The sequence below is a fragment of the Furipterus horrens genome, unplaced genomic scaffold (genome assembly GCF_987537825.1).
Source record: "Furipterus horrens unplaced genomic scaffold, mFurHor1.1.pri manual_scaffold_13, whole genome shotgun sequence".
Lineage (NCBI taxonomy): Eukaryota > Metazoa > Chordata > Mammalia > Chiroptera > Furipteridae > Furipterus > Furipterus horrens.
This window is the reverse complement of record NW_028327183.1, coordinates 36,376,910-36,400,942: the sequence shown is the minus strand read 5'-3', so window position 1 is coordinate 36,400,942 and position 24,033 is coordinate 36,376,910. Positions and strand designations below refer to the sequence as shown.

The 24,033-nt window shown below is 52.5% G+C and overlaps 1 protein-coding gene and 1 long non-coding RNA gene across 2 annotated transcripts; one reads left to right on the top strand and one right to left on the bottom strand.

Moving 5' to 3' along the window:
- Positions 1 to 10,651: 10,651 nt before the first annotated feature.
- Positions 10,652 to 11,250, top strand: LOC149994533 (uncharacterized). Its single transcript, XR_016507619.1, has 3 exons — positions 10,652 to 10,852; positions 10,962 to 11,011; positions 11,102 to 11,250. It is a non-coding gene; the product is annotated as an uncharacterized LOC149994533 (long non-coding RNA).
- Positions 11,251 to 11,349: 99 nt separating this feature from the next.
- Positions 11,350 to 23,995, bottom strand: ARHGAP33 (Rho GTPase activating protein 33). Its single transcript, XM_090259992.1, has 22 exons — positions 22,301 to 23,995; positions 21,960 to 22,057; positions 21,797 to 21,881; positions 21,350 to 21,430; positions 21,107 to 21,244; positions 20,582 to 20,674; positions 19,904 to 20,026; positions 19,741 to 19,818; positions 19,589 to 19,655; positions 19,446 to 19,505; positions 19,205 to 19,357; positions 19,017 to 19,119; positions 17,869 to 18,013; positions 17,706 to 17,788; positions 17,525 to 17,632; positions 16,016 to 16,161; positions 15,229 to 15,382; positions 14,999 to 15,144; positions 14,845 to 14,919; positions 13,089 to 13,757; positions 12,606 to 12,997; positions 11,350 to 12,522 (listed from the first exon to the last, which is right to left on the bottom strand). Exons 1-22 carry the CDS (start codon positions 22,301 to 22,303, stop codon positions 11,728 to 11,730), a joined length of 3,795 nt encoding a protein of 1,264 aa, XP_090116118.1. The 5' UTR covers positions 22,304 to 23,995; the 3' UTR covers positions 11,350 to 11,727.
- Between the last annotated feature and the right edge of the window lie 38 nt (positions 23,996 to 24,033).

The window sequence follows — 24,033 nt, the reverse complement described above, 5'->3', positions numbered from 1 at the left end:
GGGCTGGTGGAAAGGACAAGTAGGAGGTTGAGTGGGACGTGGGAATGATAGGCTGGATGGGAAGGAACATTCAAGGCAAGGCCTAGGGTCCTGGTTTAAAGAGAGGACAGCAAGGCCAACCCAGAGACAGGGCTCCAGGAGAAAACGCAGTTTGGGCGAGCTACTGAGGTCGATGTGGAGCCTGGTGGGTATGAAGATCCCAGGGGACATCCGGAACACAGTGGGGCCCCAGGACTGGGGCAAATAGAAAAGGCTGAGGCAGGGACAGAGAGAGGAATCACCCCATGGGGGTGGGTGAGAAGCATGGGAAGAAGACAGCCAAACACAGGGATCAGGAAGGACCAACCACCTCAAACAAATCCTGGGACGGGGTAAGAATGGGGTAACATGTAGGGTGCAGCTAAAAGTTTGGGGGAAGACATCACTCTCTCTTCCCTCTTGTCACCTCAAGACCCTAGAGGGAGGGGTGCCTCTCACTGGAGGGAGCCTACTGCACAAATGCAAAAGTGGCAGGAAGCCAATGATGCACTTGCATGCTTATGATTTCTGCCCAAATCACCAGAGTTGGTGCCCCACGTGGCAGTCATGTGGCAACCACTGTCGGAGCCCTTTTGTAGGTGCCAAGGCTTTTGGACCCTGGTCTGGGCCCCAAAACCTTCTTAGAGCTTACTGGGTCCTCAGCTCTACACTAGAGCCCCCACTCCCAGCCCACTGACCCCACCCTCAGGCTGTCCCCTTCTTCCCTATTGCTCCTACAGCCCCAGGCCCCACTGTTGATTGGAGCCTGGCTCTACTTGGCAGACTCTTACCCCTGTCCACAGATAGCCCTCAGACCTGTTTCTGCCCTCGGTCCCTTTCCCTAGCCTGTAGACCCCACCTCAGCACACAGACACTTCCCTAAACCTCAGCCCATGCCCCAACCCTCAGACCCTCTTCATAGCCCTTAGACATTGACCCATCTCTCCTCCCTCAGACCCCAGCCACCACAGCGAGGCCCTTTCCTCAGCTCACAGACCCTATCCTCGGACTGTCTTCTTCACTCTCACAGCTTTTAGACACCCCCACCCCCACCCCTGATGATTAGGCCCCTCTTCCTCCAGCCCATAGATAATCTTCAGACCCTCTTGCCAAACCTCCAGACTCCTCTCCCAGACTCAGATCATATCCTTGTAGCCTTTACACTCTCTCCCCCAGTTGGTGCCCAGCCCTCAGGTGTCCCTAAATCCCTTTCAGCTCTCAGAATCCCTTAGACACCCACCGCACCTCTTTCCATTATTATCATGTAGCTCTCCCTGAACCTACCCCTTTTATCATTCAGACATCCCTCTCCAAATCAGACCTCCATCCTCTTCCTTTTCACACTGCCCCTCCAAGGACTCCCAGCCACTTCTGTCTTTATTGCTCCCAGAGGTCCTGTTCCTTCCTCCTGCCCTCATGAGAGATCCTAGCTGATCCCTGCCCTGGAGCTGACTGAATCCAGAGCCCACCGATACCCTTTCTGAGCTCTCACTTCCCTGTGGATCTGGGCTCCATTTGGGATCCAGAAACCCAGGTGGGCCATCTGTATCCCTTGGCTGTCACGGGGGGCTAAGGCTGGAGTCTCATCCTGCTCCAGAAGAGATGTGAGGTTTTGGCTGCTGAAACTGCCTGTGGGGGCTGGATGAAGGTGCAGTATAGAGGTTTTGACTTCAGTTGACCAGTCAACAATTTTGTACCACACATCTACTATGTATCTGGCTCTGTTGTCTGTGATGGGGATTTAGGGGTGAACATGACCTTCTGGGTCATTGTAAATGAAATATGGAAATATAAGAGAGTGATGAGCATGAGGTGGACACACTTGAAAGGATGGCCTTTTGGGTGGGGTGATACTTGAATCTCACAGTAAAAAAAAGCTGGGGGAACCCTGGCTGGTGTGGCTCACTGGGTTGAGTGCCAGCCTGTGAACTGAAAGGTTGCTGGTTCAATTCCTGGTCAGGGCACATGCTTGGGTTGCCAGCCAGGTCCTCAGATGGGGCTGTGAGAGAGGCAACTGGTCTATGTCTCTCTTGCACATGTTTCTGTCCCTCTCTTTCTCCCTCCTTTCCCCTCTGTCTAAATAAATAAATAATTTTATACTTCTGGTCAAGATGGTAGCATAGGCAGACACGGCTGGCCTCCTTGCACAACCACATCAAATTCACAACTAAAATACAGAACAACCATCACTCAGAAGCATCAGAAATCAGGTGGAATTAAAGTCTGACAACTACAGAATTAAAGAAACCACATCCAACCAGACTGGTAGAAGGGCTGGAGACACAGAATGGGCTGGTGCCACATCCACATGTGGTGGATAAGAATTCAGGAAGGTTATCACAGAAGCAAGGAGTCCCAGCCCCATACCAGTCCCCAGCCCCCCCCAGCCCAGGGTTCCAGTGCCAGGAAGATAAGTCCTCATAACTTCCAGCTGCAAAAACCAGTGAGAATTGAGTCAGTGGGAGAAACTTCTGGAATCCCAAGCAGTTCCTCTTAAAGGACCCACACATAGACTTACTCAGACTCACTCCCTCTGAGCTCTAGCACAGGGGTAACAGCTTGAAAGGCACCAGTGGCATACAGGGAGGAACTGAATTGTCTCATCAAGGCACGAGATGGGGACAGCTTTCTCCTAGACAGAAAGATGGACAGAAGCCAGTGTCCATTTTCTGAATCCTTCCCCTATAGAGCAACAGAACCAGTAGGTTGGAGCCATATCTGAGAATTCATCAACCTGGCTAACACTGTTTTTCCTGCCCTGGAGATCACCTGAGGCTCCCTCCCACCCAATTTACAGCTGTTAACAGTGACTTTTCCATATGAATGGCTGGCCTTGGCTCATGCTTCACAACTTCCTAAATCCTTTCAAACAATCAAAAGCTGGCCTCAGTGAGCCTGCAGCCCTGTACTTCTTGTTAAGTGGCTCCAGGCCCGGCACTAGCAGCAGCCAGTTAAGATTCACAGCTTGGTTTCACCTGGGAATCTAAGCCCAACACAAATAGCAGCCATCTCAGACTGCTTTATAGCTCAGGCAGGGTGACCCTGGACAAAACACAGGTAGGGGTTGACCTTGTCCTGCACCACCCAGGAAATCCCAGGGCCTGCACACCCAATGGATAGCTATAGACCATGTCAGAGCACCATCACCCTTCCCCTGAATAGCTGATCATCCACGGAGGGCAGATGTTAGTGGTCAGTGGTCACAGCCAGTCCTTAAAGCTGACTGGCCTGGGTAAATCTCTCCCATTGACCTTCCAACAGCAACCAGGTTTCAACTACAAGAGGAGGGTGAATTCAGCCCACGTGAAGGGCACACCTCGAGTACCCAGCCTGGGTGATAGGGGAAGCTGTGCCACTGGACCCTACAGGACACCCACTACATTAAGCCACACTACCAAGACAGAGAGTCATAGCAGCTCTACCTAATACATAGAAACAAACACAGGGAGGCTGCCAATATGAAGAGGAAGAAACATGGCCCAAATGAAAGAACAGATCAAAACTCCAGAAAAATAACTAAATGAAATGGAGGTAAGCAATCTATGATGAAGAGTTCAAAACACTGGTTATAAGGATGCTCAGGGAACTTAGGCAGGACCTCAGCAGCATAGAAAAGATCCAGTCAGAAATGAAGGATACACTAATTGAAATAAAGAGCAATTTACAGGGAAAAAACAGTAGAATGAATGAAGCCAAGAATCAAACCAATGATTTGGACATAAGGAAGAAAAAAATAACCAATCAGAACAACAAAAAGAAAAAAGAATAAAACAAACAAGGTTAGTATAAGCAGCCTGTGGGAAAACTTCAAGTGTGTGAGAAACGCTCACAATAAAAACTGGGACACAGGACTTGAGCAGTAAAGTGAGGCCTTTATTCACGAGTCTGCAGAGTTGGGCATACCCTCAGCCAGGAGAATGTGCGCGCCAAGTAGACAAAGGAAAATAGTTTTATAGTCTTAGCTTCCCCACCCTAAAATTGCCACCCTAAAGTGATTATCTTCCTCGCCCTAAAGTCAGAGTGATTAACTTCCCCACCCTAACACAATTAGCTCCCCCTCCCCTCTCTGTCTTCCCGGTTTCTCCATTACTGGTTACTCCGGAGTTACAATCTAACACGGTTATCTAAATGCCCCTATTGTGATTTGTAGATATGCTAATGCTGTCAACTCCCTTCTCAGAGATCCTTTAATTACATTTGCCCTTAAGACCCTTTAATTACATTTGCCCTTTGTTACTAATGACTTTTTACTGGTTTGGGAGTCACTATGTTCTTATTTCTTACAAGTGTTCCAGCATTTTCATCATAGGTGTGCCAAGAGAAGAGAAATAGCAAGAAACTGGAAATGTATTTGAAAAAATAATGAAAGAAAACTTCCCTAATTTGGTGAAGGAAATAGGCATGCAAGTCCAGAAGCACAGAGAGTCCCAAACAAGATGTATGCAAAGAGGCCCACTTCAAGACACATCGTAATTAAAATGCCAAAGGTTAAAGATAAAGAGAGAATTTTAAAAGCAGCAAGAGAAAAGCAGCTAGTTACCTACAGGGGAATTCCCCTAAGACTGTCAGCTGATTTTTCAAAAGAAATTGCAGGCTAGAAGGGATTGGCAAGAAATATTCAAAGTCATGAAAAGCAGGGACCTACAGCCAAGATTGCTCTACCTCTATGATATCATTAGGATCAATGGGCAGATAAAGAGCTTCCCAAACAAGAAAAAAAACTGAAGGAGTTCATCATCACCAAAGCATTATTATATGAAATGTTAAAGGGACTTATTTAAGAAAAAGAAAAGCAAAACTATGAATAATAAAATGGCAATAAATACATATCTATCAACAGTTAAGTCTTAAAAACAAACCAAACAAACAAGAAGAACAGAGGCAAAATCATGGATATGAAGAGGGTTTTGATGGTTGCCAGATAGGAGGAGGTGTGGGGGAATTGGTGAAGAGGTAAGGGGATTAAGAAGTACAAAGAAGTGGTTACAGAATAACCATGGGGATGTAAAGTACAGTATAGGAAATGGAGTAGCCAAAGAACTTATACACATGACCCATGGACACAAACAATGCGTGTGAGCATTGCCTGAGGGATTAGGGGGTGCTAGGTGGTGGGGAGCAAAGGGGGAAAATCAGGACAACTGTGATAGCATAATCAATAAAATATAATTTAAAAAATAAATCTTTATAAAATAGCTGGTGGAAATGAATTTTGGAAAGATGGAATAACCAATGCAAAGGCCCTGAAGTCAAAACACACTGCATATGTGTTCCAGCAGGAAGCAAGGGGACTAAGTGTGAGGACTGCAGCTGAAGAGGAAGCAGGTACAGAGAGGAAAGGGCCTCAAAAGGATTATATGAATTTTTTTGCATTTTGTTCTGTGTGTGATGGGAAACCATTGGCATTGTAAGTAAGGAATTAATATTACCCAGTTTACAACTTTGTTTTCCTTTGATTTTTGTAATCTGATTGCATATCTGACCACTTTGTGAACTTGCTTAATAGTTATAATTGTTGATTCTTTTACTTTTTTGTTATCTGCCAATGGTGACAGCTTGGTCTCAGGTCTTCAATCTTTAAACTCTAATTTACTTATTCTGTCATAAGGTGTTGGCCAGAACTCTCAAATCTTGTTATCAATGAGCAATTTTTTCTTTGTACTTGATATTTAAGGGAACAAGTCTATGTTTCCGCATTGTTTCATGCATGCTCATGGGTTTTGTTTTATAATTTTTATTAAGTAAGGAATTTCTTATCTATGCTTAGTTTTCTGAAGTGTTTTCCCCGATCACAGGTAGGTATTGAATTTTATCAATTACTTTTTCTGTACCTACTGAGTTAACATGATTTTTGTCCTTTAATCCACGAATGTGCTTTATTACATTGATAGATTTTCTTTTGTAGAATCATTCTGCTTTCTGGGAATACATTGATGGGTTATCCCTTTTCCTTTTTTAGGGGTTTGCATATATAATTACAAACAGAATTGACATGTAATTTCATTTTCTTATTCTGGAAACTCTCATCTGGTTTTGGAATTAAGGTCATACTAGTCTCATAAAATGAGCCTTGCTCTCTCTCTCTCTTTTTCTTTTTTTTTTTTTTTTGATTTTGTAACAAGTTGTGTAAGAGTTTCTGTACATGAAATGAGGTGATTGTCATTATAATAATTAACTATATTAAGAAATGTTTTGTGTTTTAAGATCCATCTGCAGGGATCATTAAAGACAAATGCAGAAACCCAGTTAGGATGCCATTGCAAAAGATAGTGAGCTATTGAGAAAAATAAGGTGCACTAAGTGTGATATTCAGAGGTTCCTAAAGGATCTCATTTGGAAGGATTTTGTGGCAGAGACCAAGCTGGGTTGGATCAAATGCACGATTGATTAGCCATGTCTGCGAGGATATAGGAGTACAAGGACAAGGATACCATGCAGTTGCTCTCCTTGAGGATATGATATAGAGTATTGAGGAAGAGGAACTCAAGGATGATGGCTGCAGAGAAATAATGCTTAGGGCATGATGGGTGCAGAGACGAGGACTTGGGAGGGGTGATCTGAGCAGGACTATTGGGGAGGGAATTGGCAAGGGCATGGAGGCAGAAGTGCTGAGGGGGTTGCTACCTAGATTCTGTTCTTACAGTACTCAAAAATAAACTTAAGAGCCTTAGCCAGGTAGCTCAGTTGGTTAAAGTGTCACCCTGATATGCCAAGGTTGTGGGTTTGATCCCTGGTCTGGGCACATACCAATGGATGCATGGATGAATGGAACAACAATCGATGTTTCTCTCTCTCTCTCTCAAATCAATTTTAAAAAATTTAAATAAACTCAAGAGATTTCTTGATAAAGTGTAGAGTTTGCTTTCCTTGAAGAATTGGATGGGACCTCTACATACACTGAATTAGGGCTAGGTGGAGGCTGCTTGCCCTGCACAGTACGTGAGGCTCATGTAAGCCCCAATTCACACAAGCCCACTTTGCTCTGGCCCTTAGGTCCCTTTGTGTGATTTTGACATCTCTGGGGTGGGGGATGTATGTTGACATGGCAGGTAGATGTCATCACTTGTTCCAGCACTCTGGACTTAATGATGAGCAGTGCTGAGATGGATTCTGAGGCAGAGTTCCCAGGGGCTGGAGGGTGGGGATTCCAGGACATAAGGATGCAACCTGGAGTCAAGGGTCTCCCAGTCAGGGAGAAACTGTAGGGCCTGGGAATCGGCAAAGGTGCTGCCGGAGTAAGGGATAGGGAGCTTCTAAGCCTTGCTGCCCTCAGTTGTCCAGATAGATGGTGAGAACTCTGCTGAGCAGACAGGGCTCTTCTCAGTGCTACTGTGCTACAGCTCTGCCATGCATCTCCTGCTGGCCTTTCGGAGCCAACCCAACCAGTGAGTGGACAGGTGGTGATGCCCCCACACTCCCAGGGCCCTGAGTGTCAGCCCCAGAGAGCTAAGGCTCTCTTTCCCAGAGGCATCTCTTCCTTACAACCCCATCCCATTCCCTGATGACCTTCCTATCACCAGTGACCCCTCATCCTCTCAACCCCTTCTTGTCTCCAGTGAGTATTCCCAGTCTCCTGGTGCCTCCCACACTCACAGTGATCCTCTCATCTTCTCAAAGACACTGTTCTGATATCCACCTCCCATGTGACTCCTTTTATCCCTCAGTGCTCCCATCCTGCCACCTCTTGTCTATATTTTGTCCCTTTTATCATCCATTCCTTTCCCCACTCTTCTGCTGCAGCTGCTGCCTCAGTGGCAGTATATCTGTGCACGACAATGCCTTCTTAGGCTGCAGCCTGGTGGTGCAGCACCCACTGCAGGCGGAAGATGACTTATGTCTGCATGACCAGCAGGGTCGCACTCCTCAGGACTGGGCAGAGCAGGGTGGTGCTGCCAAGCAGAGCCAGGAGGTAAGCAGGGCCCAGGTGAAGTAGGGGCATCAGGGCCAGCATCCCAATCCTACCTCACCCCACATACTCCTCATTCAGGTGCTGGAGCTGTTACAACTAACTCTGTTGTGCCCATATATCTGCACTAGTGCGTAGTGGTGAGTTGGCACCTACTGCATTCCTGGGCCAATTGCAGGCTGGCTCTGGACACAGCCTGTGTGGCTCCCTGTCCTTACTGTGGCTAGTGCAGGTGGACAGGTAACTGTTCACACTGGGAAGCTTACCCACCCACCACTCCAAGTTACCCTAGACTTATCCTCAGACTGCCCTTTATCCCACGGCACTAAGGCCAAAGCAGACCAGGAGACCTTCCCAAATTCCAGCCTTGGGTTTCAGCCAGGTAAGTGGGAGAGATTGGGAGAACAAGGACCACCCCTGTCCTTTTCATGCCTCATAGTCCCGTTCCCTTCTCTAGCTGAGCAGCCTGTGGCCACTAGGGCTGGTAACAGGTATACCCCTCGTGGAGCCCAAGAAGCTGCTGCCAGCCTAGGGTGAGCCCTACTGCACCTCTGAGAGCAGCTCTCACACACTCATGGCCAAGTGAGAGGTAGCCCTCCAACACCCCTCTATGGCTGTCCAGCAGAGAGCTCTGGGGAGAGTCAATCTCCCACTCCCTTCACAAGGAAAACCCCTTTGTCTTTGATGTACACTGTCTCCCCTCTCCATCTCAGCGTCCTATGGAGGGGCCCCCCAGTCACAGTGCAACAGCTGAAGGCCCCCGGATTCTAGCCTGATATGCTGTTGGCTGACCTGCAGCACTGCAGGTGTGCCACCCCTAACCTCCCTAGGCCGACATAGTCCCACAGACCAGTCTCCTGCCTGCCCTCCCAACTCAAGTGCTCATAAACAAAAGGCCAGGGAGTGTGACAATGACCATGGATATAGTCTTCATCTCTGAACCAGCACCTCACATGGCACCCTCCTACTGAAGTGAGCATGGGTATGCAGGTCTATGTGCTGTGTCTTATAGACTGCAGAGGAGGCGGTTGTACTACAAACGGTGCATTCTGGGTGCTGGCTCTGACAGCCAGGCTTTGTGACCTGGGCTCTGTTTCTCTCCTGTCCAGTGGCTGGCATAGATCAGCAGCCCCTGGCACATGGTGATCTCTGCCTAGAGGCAGCTTCCACCCTATGCAGGTTTGGGCCTCTGTGAATAGCCTGCTTTCCTCTCACCTAGCACCCTGCACCACTCCAACCTGCTGCTACTGCTGGTGCTGAGCCCCTCTGCAAACCTGTTGGGGCTGCACCTTCTCTTCGAGCCTGTGTGGCTGGGCCCCCTGTATGCGGCTTTGCAGCCCCAGGGAACAAGCGAGGGGCAGTCCGGCACTATGCCAAGCTTGCTGCCCAGCCCCCTGCTGCTGCAGGTGCTGGAGGTCCTGCTGTTTCTGCAGGCCCGCTGGCATGTTCATGGCGGTCTCAGCTCAAGCTGTGCAGCTGGTGTGACCAAGCCTGGCCAAAGTGAGTACCTGTCTCACCTGCATGCCCAGTGTCCCTGTCTAGCAGCCAATAGCTTACCAGACCCCTCAGTCTCCACAGGACTCAGCAGGGCTAACCCTGAAGAGGCTCAGGTCCAGGGCTGACCCCACCTCCCAAATCGTACCCATGGCTGCCGCTTGAGTTCATCTGTGGTGATATGCTTGCTGCCACCTCAGACCTACAGTTTCTGCACCCTGACCTAGGAGGTCTTCGTGACCCTACACGGCACCCTGCCAATCATGCCTCCTCACAGGAGAACTGTTCTGGGCTGGAAAAGAGGCCTGGGGTAAAAGCTAAAATGGAGGCAGGCGAGAGCCTGGCCTTGGAACCTCTGGTCCCAGGCCCCCACCAGGCATTGATTCGGGCTGGACTGGGCCACGAGCCTGCTAACTGCTGGGCCAGCCTGCAGAATACCCGATACCTGTTGCAGGAGGCCATGATCCAGGTACAGGACAGGCTGGCAAGAGGGAACGGTTGCCATGGAGCCTTAGGCAGAGCCCGTGTCCCCACATCCAGCTTCCTTTCCACAGGACTCAGCTCCTGAGGTGAGCTCCCCAGTGGATTGGACCACACTGTATTCCACCAGGTTGGAGGGCAAGGAGGGGTGGTGGTAGGTGCTGGGCATAGCTCAGCTATACCCCCCTAATTCCAACCAACTGGTTTGTACTCCTAGAAACACTGTATTATGAGGTGGCTCCCAGAGGCAAGACTCCTCCTAGGCCTGTGCCCCCTGTGATGTCCCAAGGCCCCTCCTCATTCCAGGTAAGAGCCAAAACAGGAACGTGGAGGACCAAGGGAGCTACGGAGCACCTGGGCCACCCATGCCAGCTCTCTGCCATCACTCTGCAGGCCCTGTAGACTCCTGAGGTCACAGGCCACCATGGAGTCCAGAGGGACTCAGCCTGGGACTCAGACAACAGCTTGACTCTAGGCAGCAGTCCTATTCCCAGCCCTGACCTTTGTCCAGGCTACAGCCCCACAACAAGGGTCAGCCTGTACCACTGCCTGGAGCCCAGCTCAACAGTAGGGATACCCCTCAGGGCCCTGTGTGACCATTCAGCACCTACCTTGTGACCATACTCCCTCCAGTTGTCACCAACCCCAATTTCTCTGGCTGCCTCTCCTCTGACCAGGGACTCCTCCCCAGGAACCCCTACTGTCCCCTCACCCCTAACGAACTATCCTTCCCCAGGGGCCCTGTCCTGCACTCCAGCCTTCAGGACTCAGCCTACCTGCTGCAGACCTAGGTTTTCAGGAACAGCCTGAAAGGAAGTTCTCAGCCAAAATCCCAGTTCTGCAGGGGCTATGGCAGCACAGGGATGCCCTGCTGTACCCCAAGCCCTGCCTGTTGACTCACAGGGAGGCTTCCCATACCTTGAAGATTGCTGGCAGGGAAAGCCACCAGAGCAGGTGAAGCAGAAAACCCTGAGCCCATGCCCTTCCCCCAAACTCCACACCAGGCCTGTCCTGGGAAAACTCCATGGCCCCTGAATGGCAGCTCCTGCTTTTTCCCCTGCAGGCTGCCAGTCCTGAGCTGATAAGAGGAGGTTCTTTTTCCAGCATGCAGAAGTGAAAAATGGGCCCCGGTGGGAGTCTTCCTGGGCCGCTTCCTCATACCTCGGGTAACTCTCAGCCCATCCCTACCCCATTGCTCCCCAGGATGGATCTACTGGAAGAGTTCATAGCAGAGCTGCAAGGTGAATGCCAACGCGGAGACAGACACAGCCTTTGACCCTACTCCTGACACAGATTCTTAGGATATCCATGGCCTCTTCTCTGCAGATATCACCCCTCAGAGCCTCCCAGGAAGGACTCCCCACTCAGCACCTGCTGAAGTGATAAAATTATAAAGCAACCTATTGCCTCTTTGTTCACTGAGCCTAGCCCCAGCATGACATTAGCAGCCATACTTTTACCATTTTTATTCATTAATGTTGTCAGATGGTTTAATGGGGTATGTGGAGAGATGGGCAGGAGCTGGCCCCCACCTCTTATGCACAGGTCAGGACATGCTAGGGGCTGCTGGAGGGAGAGGGAGGACAGTGTGTCAGTCTAGCCCTCAGATTTGTGTGAGAGTCCCCATGATGGAGGATGGTGGGGGGATGCGTGTGCCTTTTAGCCCAGGGTAGGGAAGCCATAACAGGTTAGGGATCCACATCAGAAGCAAGTTACAAAGTTAGAAACCTGGGGTAGGGGTCAGGAGCTTAAGAAAATACAAAACAAGGGATTGGGTTGGGCCAAGATCAATGAGGGAACAGAGAAGAGAGAAAGGTCTCTGCTCTGACTCAGCAGTAGCTTTGGGTTTGGCCCTCAGAGTGGAGGGACCAGCTGGGAGTTGGGTAAGGGGGTGGAGGCCCAGCTCTCTCCCTTCCTTGGCCTCCATTCCTGTACAAGGACCCTTGGTGGTGCTCACCCCCCCTCCCATAGACTGGTGGGGCTGCCCTGTAGAGCAGAAGAGGTTCGGGAGGGCACCAGGGCCCAGGCACCCTGTGAGGGGTGTGGGGGCCCCAGGAGGCCCTCTGTTTTGGGGGGAGGCAGGGGTCTGGAGGGCAAGGATCTGAACGGCTATGGGTATGAGCAGGAGGGGAGGAAGAACTGGAAGAGGTGGATGAGGGACCCCTAGGCTCTAGGGCTAGGTTGACATAGAGGGGCTCAGGCTGAGTGGGACACTGGGCAGTGTGCTGAGGGGCTGAATAGCCCAGGTTATGGGGAAAGCAGGAGGGGGGGGGTGGGTAGCGGAGCAGAAAGTCAGGGGACCTGTGGAGTGGTGGTGATTGACCAAGCATGCCATATGAGGCACTGAGCCTATCTGGGGGCATGGAGAGGAAGGGACTCCAAGACCGGATGGGGCCAGAGTAGGAGGACCCCTCACCTGCCTCAATCTCATAGTATAGACTCTCTCCCCTGTAAAGTGGTGCATGGGGACCCAGGGAGTTCCTCCAGACTGGGGCTGGGGAGCTGGCCTGGAAGGATGAGGAGGACAGGGGATGCAAGCTTGGTTTGGGGACCCCAAGAAAGGGAGGCAGGTACTCCTGGGGAGCTGAGGAGAAGTAGCCAGGGGTTCTCACAGAAGAAAGAACCTGTGAGGAGACAGAACATAGCCATTAGGCCGATGTCTCTGGCATATCCCTGAAGTCCCACCCGTCCTGAGCTGGGTACTGACCTGGGCAGGGCCTCTGCGTCCCCTCCTTGAGATCCCCATGGGCCACGGGCTCCTCATGAGGCTCCCAACACTTTGCTGCCTTGGTAGGGAGGGTGGGGGTCCTGGAGCCCAGGCACCAGGGTGGGCTAGGGGTTGGGAGGGTGGCCCACTCCCTGAGATCCCCAGGGGCTCATCACCCACTTCCTGGGAGAGTGAGTGGCAGAAAGAGGAGCGGGGAGCAGATGCGGTGCTCCCATGCTCCTGGTGGCTCTGTCTCTGAGCCACCTGCTGAGCCCGCTCGGCGAGGGCCAGGGCCATGAGGCGTGCTGGGTTCTTGGGAGGTGGAGGTGGGGCCCCACCAGGGCGCAGGAGGGACACGGATGGGGGCAGCAGCGGTGAATCCATGCCTGGCCCTAAACAGAGAGGAATGGGAAGGGGTATCAGCTGGGCCCTGAGTGTAGCCTCAGGGTCCGTGAGGGTGTTAATGGGCTGAGTAGGACTCACCATACTCTCCTTGGGCTTCCTGGGGACCAGGTAGTGCCAGCTTGCTGCAGATCTCCTGTTGGCAGGTGTCACTCAGCTGGACTTTGGCTCCATGAGGCAGCAGGGGGATGAGGTGGGGGTGCAGGCCTGCGCTGGGACTGAGTGCTGGTGTCGGGGTGACTGAGGCAGGTGTTACCCCAGGCGCCAGCAGCTCCAGGACAGCAGGTGGCACTGATACTGCCAGGGGTTCAGAGATGTCCAGGGCAGTGGGTGAAGCAGGGCTGGTGGGCCCACGAGGTGAGAAGGCCTGGGGGGTTGCCCTGGGTGGGAAGGCAGAAGCAGGGGCTGGTGGGGCCGGGCTGGCAGGAGGTGCAGGGTCCCCCGGGGTAGGACTGCTGCAGCGAAAGGTAAGGGGATCAAAGTCGAGCCCCCGGAGCCCCTCCAGGCAGCGGGGAGGGCTAAAGTCCAGATCTTCACCATCATCTAGCCAGGCTGAGTTTCGGTGCGGGGAACCAGAGAGTGCCCCCAGCCCAGCTGCTGAGGATGAGGAGGATGAGGACTCAGAGGATGAGGAAGACTCAGAGGAGGAAGACGAGGACAGGCTCTCACAGGAGCCAGCAGGTGCCGGGCCCACGGGGAAAGCATCACTGCTCGAGTGGGGTCGCCGTAGCCTGTGCAGCCTCTGGAGGCCTGAAAGGGTGGTGGGTGGGGGGAAGTTAGGGGTCAATGCTCAGAACTTTACACACCCATACATCAGTGAGAAAAGAGCACACAACCAGGAGGCTGGGAAATAACATGCAGAGGCACTTCCCTGGATAGGGTCACAATGGCTGTAAATCCAGGGAGAGCTGGCTGTTCTGACACATGGTGACAAAGGAAGTGAATAGCAAGTCCCTAAGGAGAACCATTCCAAACCCCAAGACCAGAATAAAGTCTGACAAGCCCCCAGGCTGTGAACATGGGACCAATAGGATCTTAAACAAGGCTGCTAGAAGTACAGACTGGAACGACCACTTTTGGAAAGCAATTGGGCCTTTTCTTCTTCAGCTGAACATGAGTATACCCTAGAGCATGTACCCCACTCCTGGGTACATGTAGAGCTCTCTCAGAAGTGGGGGCATAGCAGGAAATGCTCATAAGAGCCCCCAAATTCATCGGGAGTAGGAAGGACAAGCAACCCTGGATGGGATATCACATGGAACACTAGGGATAACCAGATGGAAGTGAGCCTGAGCTCTACCTGACAACAAAATGGTAGTCTGTAACGCAGTGGTGACTGACAGTCAAGTTCCACATACAGCATGATACCCCCGTTTTTATAGTGCCTTTAACCTAAATTTTAAAATGACTAAAACTGCACAGTATATTTATGTATGCACCTGTATGTAATAAAAACCTTAAAAACAAGAGGATGATGACCATCAAATCAAGAGGATGCCTCTGGTGGGGAGGCAGCAGGTAGGAGAGGGGAGGAGCTTATAGGTAAGGTTGCAGGGCTCTTTTAGTTCTGGCCAGTGGGTACATGAGTGTTCATTATATTATTTAATTTTTTTCAAATGAAATTAATAAGATTGAAAGGACCCTGTATGGACTAATGATCACAGTGTATCATAAACCAAGTGTGATGCTTTATCCAACTCATTATATCCAATGTCCAAATTAAGAACTTATAAAACCCCAAGATCCCCAAATTTGAAGCACAGCATTCGGAGGTCAACTCAGGGTCCCAGCCCCTCCCAGCCCAACCCTGGCGCAGGCCAGCCCACCCTGAGCTCACCGGCCCCGCTGGCCTGCGATGACAGAGACTCCTCACTCTTGGCAGATCTCAGTGTGACTGTGTCAGGTCGGCTGCCTGCAAGGAGAGGTAGAAGGGTCACAAGGGCACTCCAGAATGCCTCCCACACTGCTATGCCAGCTACCCGACCTCTGACCTGAAGGCTGCGCTGGGGCACGCGTGACCCCCAGCCAGGGAAGAGGCTTTTTTCGGGGGATGCTGGGGCCTCGGCCCAGTGCAAAGAAGGTCTTCCAGCTGCTCCCCCCTGGCTTCCGCTGTTTCTTACTTCTCTCCTTTTTCCTCCTGGGGTTTGGGTGAGACCCAGGAGGCAGTGTGAGGAGCTGAGGCCTCCAGACTAGACCCTCCCCTCCTCGGCACCCCACTCACCTTTCCACAGGTGAGGCTGAGGCCTTGGGAGCTGTGGATTCAGTGGGTGTCCCCAGTCGGCCCTGGGTGCGAGCCTGGGCTTCCTCCAGCGTCAGCAGGCGAGTGGAGGGGCCACTGCCCACAAGGGACTTGGGCCTGGAGAGGAGGCAGCGGCCTGGGGAGTTGGGAAAGTGGGCAGCTGTTAGCCCAGGGGCCTTTCAAGGACACAGACAAAGCCAAGCACTATAGCCCAAGCCCCAGCCCCAAAGCGTGCCCCCCTCCCCCAGCTGGCAAGGCAGGGGACCAGAGAGTATCAGGCAGAAATGGGTGGGCAGCAGGCAGGTGAGCAGAAATGAGGCAGAACCAGCTGATGAGGCAGCTCCCAGCAGCCAGCGAGGGCAGTGGCTCTGGCTTCAGTTACCTCGGGCCAGAGGACCCTCCGATGTGCTGAATCTTGGTTGGGCTGGGGTCCGGGACAGGGTGGGGAGTCTGGGTGGGGCCTGGGCAGGGTCAAGTCTGGGGACCTCCCACCTCCTCCCAGGTGAACCCTTGGACCCAAAAGCCCCCAGGAGCTACAAGGGGTGAAGGAAGAACGATGTCCGGGCCAAGAAGTGGGGATCCTGAGCGTAGGAGCTGAAATGAGAAGGGTGGGGTGGGGTGGGAGAGGCCGGGGCGGGGTCCTCAAGGAGCCGTGAAGGAGGTCCAGCTTCAGTGGGTAGAAAAAGGGCGGGAGCCCACCTGCCCTCCCACTGCAGCCCTGACAATGAGGAGGCAGGAGCCAGAACATCAGGAGATGGGACAAGCTTACCTGCAGGGTCAAGGCCAGCAGAGGTGAAGGTGTCACTGAACAGGACATCCACATGGGTGAGCAGGAATTCCACCACCACCGACTGCACCCGCACCTCTCGGAAGGCTGCTGCCCCGCCCAGCCCCACTGACTCCAGCTCCATGGACCTGAATGGGAGCAGGGGGAGGGAGAGCAGATGCCTTGAGCCACAGCTGCGGGGTATCCTAGCTAGGTTAGGTGGGGAGCAGATGGAGGCAGTGACTGGCATTCAACACTTCTGACTTCATCAAACTGATTGCACTTAGCCAGGTTCTCAACCTTTCCCCAACCATTCTCCCTCACCACCTTCCCCGTCCCAGTCAACATAATCTTTCAGTGGTAGTTCAGGCCAGACACCTTGGGATTGTCATTGACTTCTCTCTTTCCCTCACACCCACATCCAATCTGCCCCCAAACCTGGGGAGTTCCACCCACAAAATCTATCCAGAATCTAAACTCTTCTCTTTCTTCACTGCCTCATCCTGGCCCAGCTTCCATCTTCTCCCCCTGGAGCATCACAGCTGTCTCCTCCCTGGTCTCCTGCTCCCGTCCCTGCCCCCAAAGTCTACTTCCCAGTCACAGCTGGAGGAAGATATGAACACCTGAGTCATGTAAGGGCATCCAGGCTCAGAGCCCTCTCCTGGCTGCAACTCACTCCTGGTAAAGCAAAGTCCTCACAGGACCCACAACTCATAAGTCATCCCTCTATCTGGTCCCCCACCACCTATCTGACCTCATCATCTCCTCCCCCTCATCCCCTTACTCACTCACTCACTCAGCTCCAACACTGGCCTTCCTACTTGTTCCTCCTGACCCAGTCCCAGGACCTTTGCACTTACGGTTCCTTCTGCCTGGGTTTTATTCCCCAGATATACACATGGCTCCCTCTCTCACCTTTTATAGATCTTGACTCAAATGTTACCTTCCTCAGTGGAGTCTTCCCTATCCACCTTATTTAAAATTATAAACCTTTTCTGTATTCCAAGTCTGTCTTTGCTTCTTTTCCCCCATAGTTCTTATACCCACCATCTGATGCACCACTTATTTTATTTAGGACAGACGGCTTGCCTTTCTCAGTCACCATCAAACCCTCTGGGGCTAACCCTGCTGCTGGCTATAGAAGACTTCTTACTGAAGTCTTCCCTGACACTCTAAACATTACAAAATGCCATGATCCTATGCATGCCCCTTCCCTGCAATCTTTCTCCTTGCCACGCACTACCATCAGACCATACTGTGTATTTCCTAGTTGTTAGTTCACTGTCCATCTCCCCCATGAGAATGTGAGCCCAGGAGCCCAGGATCTTGCTCACTATTCTGTCCCCAGTGCTGAGAACAGTGGCTGGCACACTGGAGATAATTAACAAATTATGAATGAAATGAACAAGAAAACAAAGTTGAGTGAGTTCTTAGGGTAGGGGTAGGAGGAGACTTGGGGCTCAGCCCATGGGAGGGTGCTGTCAGTGACAGCCTGGTGAGCTACCAGCTTACCGTAGCAGGTTGGGCGCCCAGACAATGGCCAGGTTGCGGGCATGCATGCTGGTGTTGGCACTGTGTCTTGCCATGCGGGCCAGGTGCCTCAGCAGGTATTCCAGAGTTCTGGGGTAGGGAGTGGAAAGCGTCAACTCCCTTGTGAGCCCACCATAGCCCTTTCCTACCCCACCTGGTTTACCTGTAGTGTGGCGGGGGCAGCTGCTGTATAACATCATGGACACGCACCAGGCGTTCCTCTTCCCCAGGAACTGACATGGCCTCCTGAGATTGTGCACAGGCATGAGTGGGGCTGGGCCCCATGCATCCCAACACCCTCCAACCTCACCAGCTCCTTTACTCACATTGAACTTCCCATAGAGCTGATATGTGAGCAGGGGGTTGGGCAGCTCTCGGAAGTAGAGCTTGCAGAGGGAGGACACACTGTGGATGTCCTGAAGGAAGGCAGGGCCAGACAGTTCAGGGATCCTCTCACTGTCAAACTCATGCCTGAGGCCACCAAATCAAAGAGCAGAAAGATTCATGTCAGAGCTTGCCCACCTGGCTGTGCCTTTCCCCTCTCTACTATCCACAGATGGCTGCAACCCAGAGACTTACTTCATCTGCAATAACCCTGTGTGCCAAAGACAGCGGCAGAGGAGGTCACTGAGGCTCAAGTGGGAGGTGCCCTGCCTGTAGCTACCCAAGGCTATCTGATTCCAGAGCACAACCATGCTATTTCCAACAAGCTGTGCTTCGAGAGGTCACTGGAAAATGTGGCTGAAATCCCAGCAGCCCTGCTCACAACTGTCTGGTGGTGCCCCACTGCTTGAGGATTAAAGCTCAATACACATGAACTCATGCTGCATCTCACATCCCCAGACTCCACCATCTTCACTTCGTGGCCTTCTGTCAGCCTCAACACTTGTGCCTTACTCTTTCTCACATTTTAGACTGCCATGCGTGCTGTCTCTCCTTAGTTCAGAACCCTCCCGTGTAAAAAAAAAGCCTAACATTTGTCAGAAAGGCCTTACATGTTCTGCCCCTAATTACTTCTCAGACGTCATCTCTTACTTTCCTCTTTGGACTGGCTGTTCCCTCCACCATGTTTTTCCCAGGATATCCACGTTGCTCGCTCACTCCCTCCCATCCTCCAGAGGGAGCTCTTCCCCACGAGGCCTTCTCTGCCCACTCTACTGAAAACTGCAATATCTCTCCCAAATTTATTATGATCCTCCTAACCCTCCAATCTCTTCTTCTCCATAGCACTTGTTATTTACTAGTAAACGCTCTCATTTCTTTGTTTCTGCTTCCAGAATGTGAGCCCCATGAAGGTGGGAAGGTGTGTCACTTCCTCAAAGAAGCCCTCCCTCCCTCCAGCCCTGACCCAACCCCATTTTATGCCTTTTCAACTCCCGAGATCTTCCCAACTTGGCACTTGGCACATGGCCTAGACTAGGGATGATGTTCAGTAAATGTTTATAGAGGGAAAGAATCGGTGGAGGGCCCTTACCGTAGCCTCTGGATATTAGATGACACGCCTGAGAGCCGGTAGATTCCATCCACCACCCCATGGGCCTCAATAAACTCAGAGCAGCAGCGAAGCACCTGGGGCACTAAGGGAAGGCAGTAGGGTCAGGGCTGGTCAGGCCAAATCCTGAGTGGGAGCAGTGGCCTAGGCAGGTGGGCCCAGGACCTCACCATCTTGGCCCGAGTTGCTGAGGTGCTCTCCAAGGTCACAGCCAAACACCCTCTGCCGCAGGATACCTCTCTGTCGAAGTCGCTGCCGAGAAGGACGGGAGCGCATGAAGGTCCGCAGGAGGCCAGCCAGCTTCCCACGTGGCCGGGGCACAGCTGCGGGGTAAAGGCAGGCCACATAGGGTCAGTGCAGTTACCAGTCCGGTGAGAGGGGGACAAGAGCCTAGCCTCTTGTTTTCATTACCTGAGGTCAGAGAGGAGGCACCCTGGGAAGCTGGGATACCACATAGGGGACCATCGGCATCTGTGGGGTGAACCATAGGTGGAAAGGATGGATGGCAGGCCAAGAATGCAAGAAGGCCTCCCCACTTTGCCCTTGGCACTTACCCCCCTTGAGTCCTGAACAGGGCCGCTCTGTGAATAGTTCCACACACTCACTGGGGAAGAAACCAACCTGAGGAGGGGTCGGGGTCAGTGCCTGGGCCACCCTAGCTGGCACAGCGTCCTAGCCCCACCTGTCTACTCCACCCCAGGCTCACCTGGAAGCCTCGCTTGCCCCGCCACCAGCTTCGATCCTCTGTGGGTGGCATGTCAATCACTGAGACAATGTCTCCTACCTGGGAGTAGGCAGATGAGAGAGTCGGAAGAGGCTGGGAAGTGGGGAGTCCAGCTGGAGTCTGCCCTCTCCCCCGAAAGCCTCACCTCGAAGGACAGCTCATCCGGTGCCTGGGCTGTGTACCGTTTCACCACATGGGCAGCAGCCACGGCAGGAATATTGAGCGAGGCCTCCTCACTGAGAAGCAATCGCCTGCCATGGTTGTCCAGCTGAAGTGGAGGGTGGATATGGCAGGGAAAGTCCAGAAGGCGATAAATAAGAAAGACACAGAAGGTTCTTCCATGCCCAGTGGAGACCACCACTTGTTCCCCATCTAGTCACTCAGAGCTATTGGTAAAACACCTAAATTCATACCCCTTCCAAAAACAAGGCCCCTTCCTGCCCCTCATATGTCCCAGGGCTCCCCTGCCCTTAAGTCCTCCTGACACACCCCTGCACCCTCACCCTCCACAGCAGACACTGCACATCGGCTATCTAAAAAGCTGCTGGTTTTAGTCACTCTTAGCCAGGCCAAACCTATTTCTAAATGATATAACTTGAAATTCCCACATCCCCACAGCCAAACAGCTGCTTAAACACACACACACGTACACATGCTCGCACTTATTCACTTTCACAGGGATTAACCCAAACAGACACTGAAACGCCAACACCTTCTCCTGTCCGGCTCGTTTCTTTCCTGTGCCCACACATACTCCCAGGTTGGTTGCTCCTCAGACATCCCTCACTCACTCCCAACTCCAAGCCCTGCTGTCCAGGCCCACCTCCATCCAGGTGAGCACAGGCCCACAGTTGAGGTTACTGTCCACCAGTCCTGACAGGGTCTCCAGGTATTGCAGCAGCAGCGGCACCAGCATCTGGGGTCAGATTGTCAGGGTGGGTTCTTGTGAGGAGACCCCATGACAGTCCACTGTCCTTATATACTACCTTATCTTGCCTCTAGGCAGGATAGAAATTCAGCCTCAATGCATGGGTGCCACTGCACTGTTAAGTACTAAAATATTGTCATACCAGTTTGTACACAGACTATGCCAAGCTCCTGTGTGCTTCCATTGGTCTGGCCATAATGACCCTCCTATGGAACACCCCAAAACTCCCCATGATCCTTAAACTAAAAGGAGCCTTCAGAAACCTGCTATAGTCCTAGGGCTTCTGCATTCTAATTGGTTGGGAGTTGAGCCATACTTGTGTTTAAATATTTATTAATCCCCCCTGCCTTGATGATTTCATACATTCATGAGGAGGACACACCATAGTTGAGGCAGGGATTGGGATAACAAGCAGTTTACCTGGGCAGCCCTGGCACCCTCTGGAGGTGGGGGAAGTTCTGGGAGGCAGGAAAATCTCCGGTCAAATATGCACCGGTGGAGGTGGGCATCCAGGGAACGGAAGTCGTCATAACTGCGGAGAACTGGCCAGGAACGACCCTGTGGGAGCCAGAGGGAGAAAAAGGAGCAGTGGTCCCATTTCACTGAGCTGAGGACGATAGCAACCAGTCCACCGAGCTAGATGAGAGGCAGGCGTGGCCTTACCTGACAAGTCACCTGCACCCCAAACACCAGCTCATTCTCCCCAGAGAAGCTAGAGCCTTCACGCTCTGGAGAGAGTAGGAGCTGTGGAGCAAAAGAAAGGCCCAGGTGAGGGCCTTACTTTTGTTCCAGTCCTAACCTTTCCAAGTGAGCACTGTCTAGGGATAGGGCTATGTTCCCTAAGGGCAGAGTCTGATGATACCTCAATCTGAGTACAGGGTCTTGGCACAGAGTATTTAACTAACAAAAAGTTGTTGCTAAATGGATATAGGGAAAAAAAGGTATGAATGATGAGCAGCTCTGCCATTCTGCCCTGCAACTCCTGCCACTGACTGCTCAGATGGGTGGGGAGCAGCCAGTCCCAGGGACTGGTCTCAAGGGTAGGGTAGCTGACATTGCTTCAGGGTTGGGTGGGATCTCATCTTCCCACCTGGGTGAAAAACCTCATACCTGAATGTGTCCAAAGTCAACATTCTCATAATGGAAATGGGCACAGTCAGCCAGCCGAGGGAAGGGACCTCGAGGAGCTGAGAGCCTGGGGAATAGGTGACACATCACTAGTGGCTCCTGTGCTTTGCCCACTTGTAAGCTGAGCTACTCCCTCACCTCTCACCTCTTCCCATGCTTCCCCTTCACACTGGGACCCCCAGTGGGGGGTAGGGGCTGCACGGAGCCCTCCCCTGGGCCATTCACGCTGTCAGTGCTTCGAGCCTGTAGAGCAGGAAAAAGAGTCAGAGGCCCCCAGAGATGGGACTAGAGATAACAGGAGCATTGTTATCTTCCACTCTGAGCCTAGAGGCCTGAATCACTCCATACACTGCTCTGAGCAGGGTAGGTCAAGGGGAGGCGAAGGCCAGGCTGAGGACAGGCCTTCATCTTCCTGTGTGGTCTGGGGCGGGGGTGGTGTAGAAGAGCAGAGGCCAAGGGTGAGGTGGGGAGAGAGCATGCTGGTACCATGTCTCTGGGTTTAAACTCCTCCTGTAGGCCCTGGAGAGCATAGTCATCTTGCAGTTGTGCCTCTCCACACCTCTCGTCGATGTCTGGACAATCACAGCTTCCATTTTATCAGTTGTCCTGCTCCCAGCCTCTCCCCTCCTGCCAGCATCTTCACAGCAAGCAACAGTATAATTTTCACACAACACAAATCTCCCTCTGTCTCTCCGTAGATCATGGACCTTCAATGGATCCCTGTTGTCTCCAAGATAATTCTCTGGTCTGTTTATGTCTCCACCCTCATCTCTACCCATTGTCTCCACTCTCAGAGCCCTCAAATTTCTGAGTCTAACAAAAGTACCATTTTTTCATTTCCTTCTAGGCCTTTGCAAAGGCTGTTCCCTCTGCATGGAATACTCTTCCCTATTCTTTTACTACGTTCAGTCTTCCTCATCCCTCAGGTCTCAACTCTCATGCTTCCTCCTCTCAGAAGTTCTCCCTGATCCTTCAGGCTGTAGTAGCAGTCCCCTCTTCTGGATTTCCCCATCCTGAGGTTCCCCAGACTCGGCCTGGACTGCCCCCATCATAGCCCTGAGCACTCTGAGATGTCAATGTCTCGTGACAAGTCCACCTTCCCCATTGAACTGTGACCTCCCCAGGATCGGGGCCTGGGGCTGAGCCCCCAGCTCTCCAGCATTGCCCAGCACATAAGTGGGCACAGAATTGGTGCTCCTCATAGGTAGGGTTGTGCCTGATTCCTTGCTGCGTCCCAATGCCAAGTGTCAGTCCAGTTGCCAGGGGGGTGGGGTAAAATCTGATGAATAAATTAACCAGTTACCAGAGTGGACACCCCAAACTGGGCTCTAGTTTCTCCCTCCTTCACATCCCTGCAACCCAAAATTCTTCTTGGGTCTCACCCTAGGCTCTGTTCCCCTCCAATCCATGAAACTCCCAATGGCAGGATGGGACCTGACTCTGTGTCTGGAGCATGGGCTTGCAGAGGTCACAGTTAATGCCTGTTAAGTGAACGAATGAGGAAATAAATGGATGAATGAGCAGGAGCAGCATGGTGGAAGAGGGAGACAGAGAGGAAGGAGGATGAGAACAAGATAGAGAGGAACCAAGGATCAGTGCTGGCTTGGGGTTGGAGTGGAATGAGGAGGGGCACAGCTGGAAAGGCTGGGGTAAAGGTTCAGGCTGATGTGAGTAGAGGTTTGCTTGAGAGAGACTGGGATAGGGTGAAAATGGTAAGAGAAGAAAAGGGTTAGGCTGAGGATGGAGCTGAGTGGGGGCGGGGCTCGAGAAAGAGAAAGGGGCTGGTGGTTAACAGGAGGAGGCCAGGCCAGGAAGGGATGGAGGTTGGGACAAGACGATGAAGATGGCTCTGGGATGGGGACTCGGAGGACCCAGTGAGCTTCAGCAGGCCCCTGCGGGGGCCACTGGGGCGATGCCGGGTCCTTCCCGGGACAAGTCCCTCCTCCTCCCAAGTCCGAGCCTTCGGCCATAGTCACCCCCATCCAGGGTGTGGAAGAAGATGCAAGCTGAGAGGGCGGGGCGGGGTAAGGGCTTGGGACCAAGATGGGGCTGGGGGACAAGAGGGCCCGCAAGGAGGGGTGAGGGGCGGCGCAGGCCTCGAGCTCGGGCGGAGCCAGGGGAGGGGCGCGCAGGGCGGGGCCGTGCACGGACAGACTGCCACGCGGACCGACTGATGGCCGCGTAGGCCCCTCACCACCATGGTCGCGTGGCCTCCTCAG

Coding starts and splice junctions, on each gene's coding strand:
- ARHGAP33 (XM_090259992.1), bottom strand. Junction 19,506..19,588: donor CTGTTCAGGACTCAAGGGGG/GTAAGTGCCAAG, acceptor TTCACCCCACAG/ATGCCGATGGTCCCCTATGT. Junction 14,920..14,998: donor TGCCCCAGCGCAGCCTTCAG/GTCAGAGGTCGG, acceptor CTCTCCTTGCAG/GCAGCCGACCTGACACAGTC.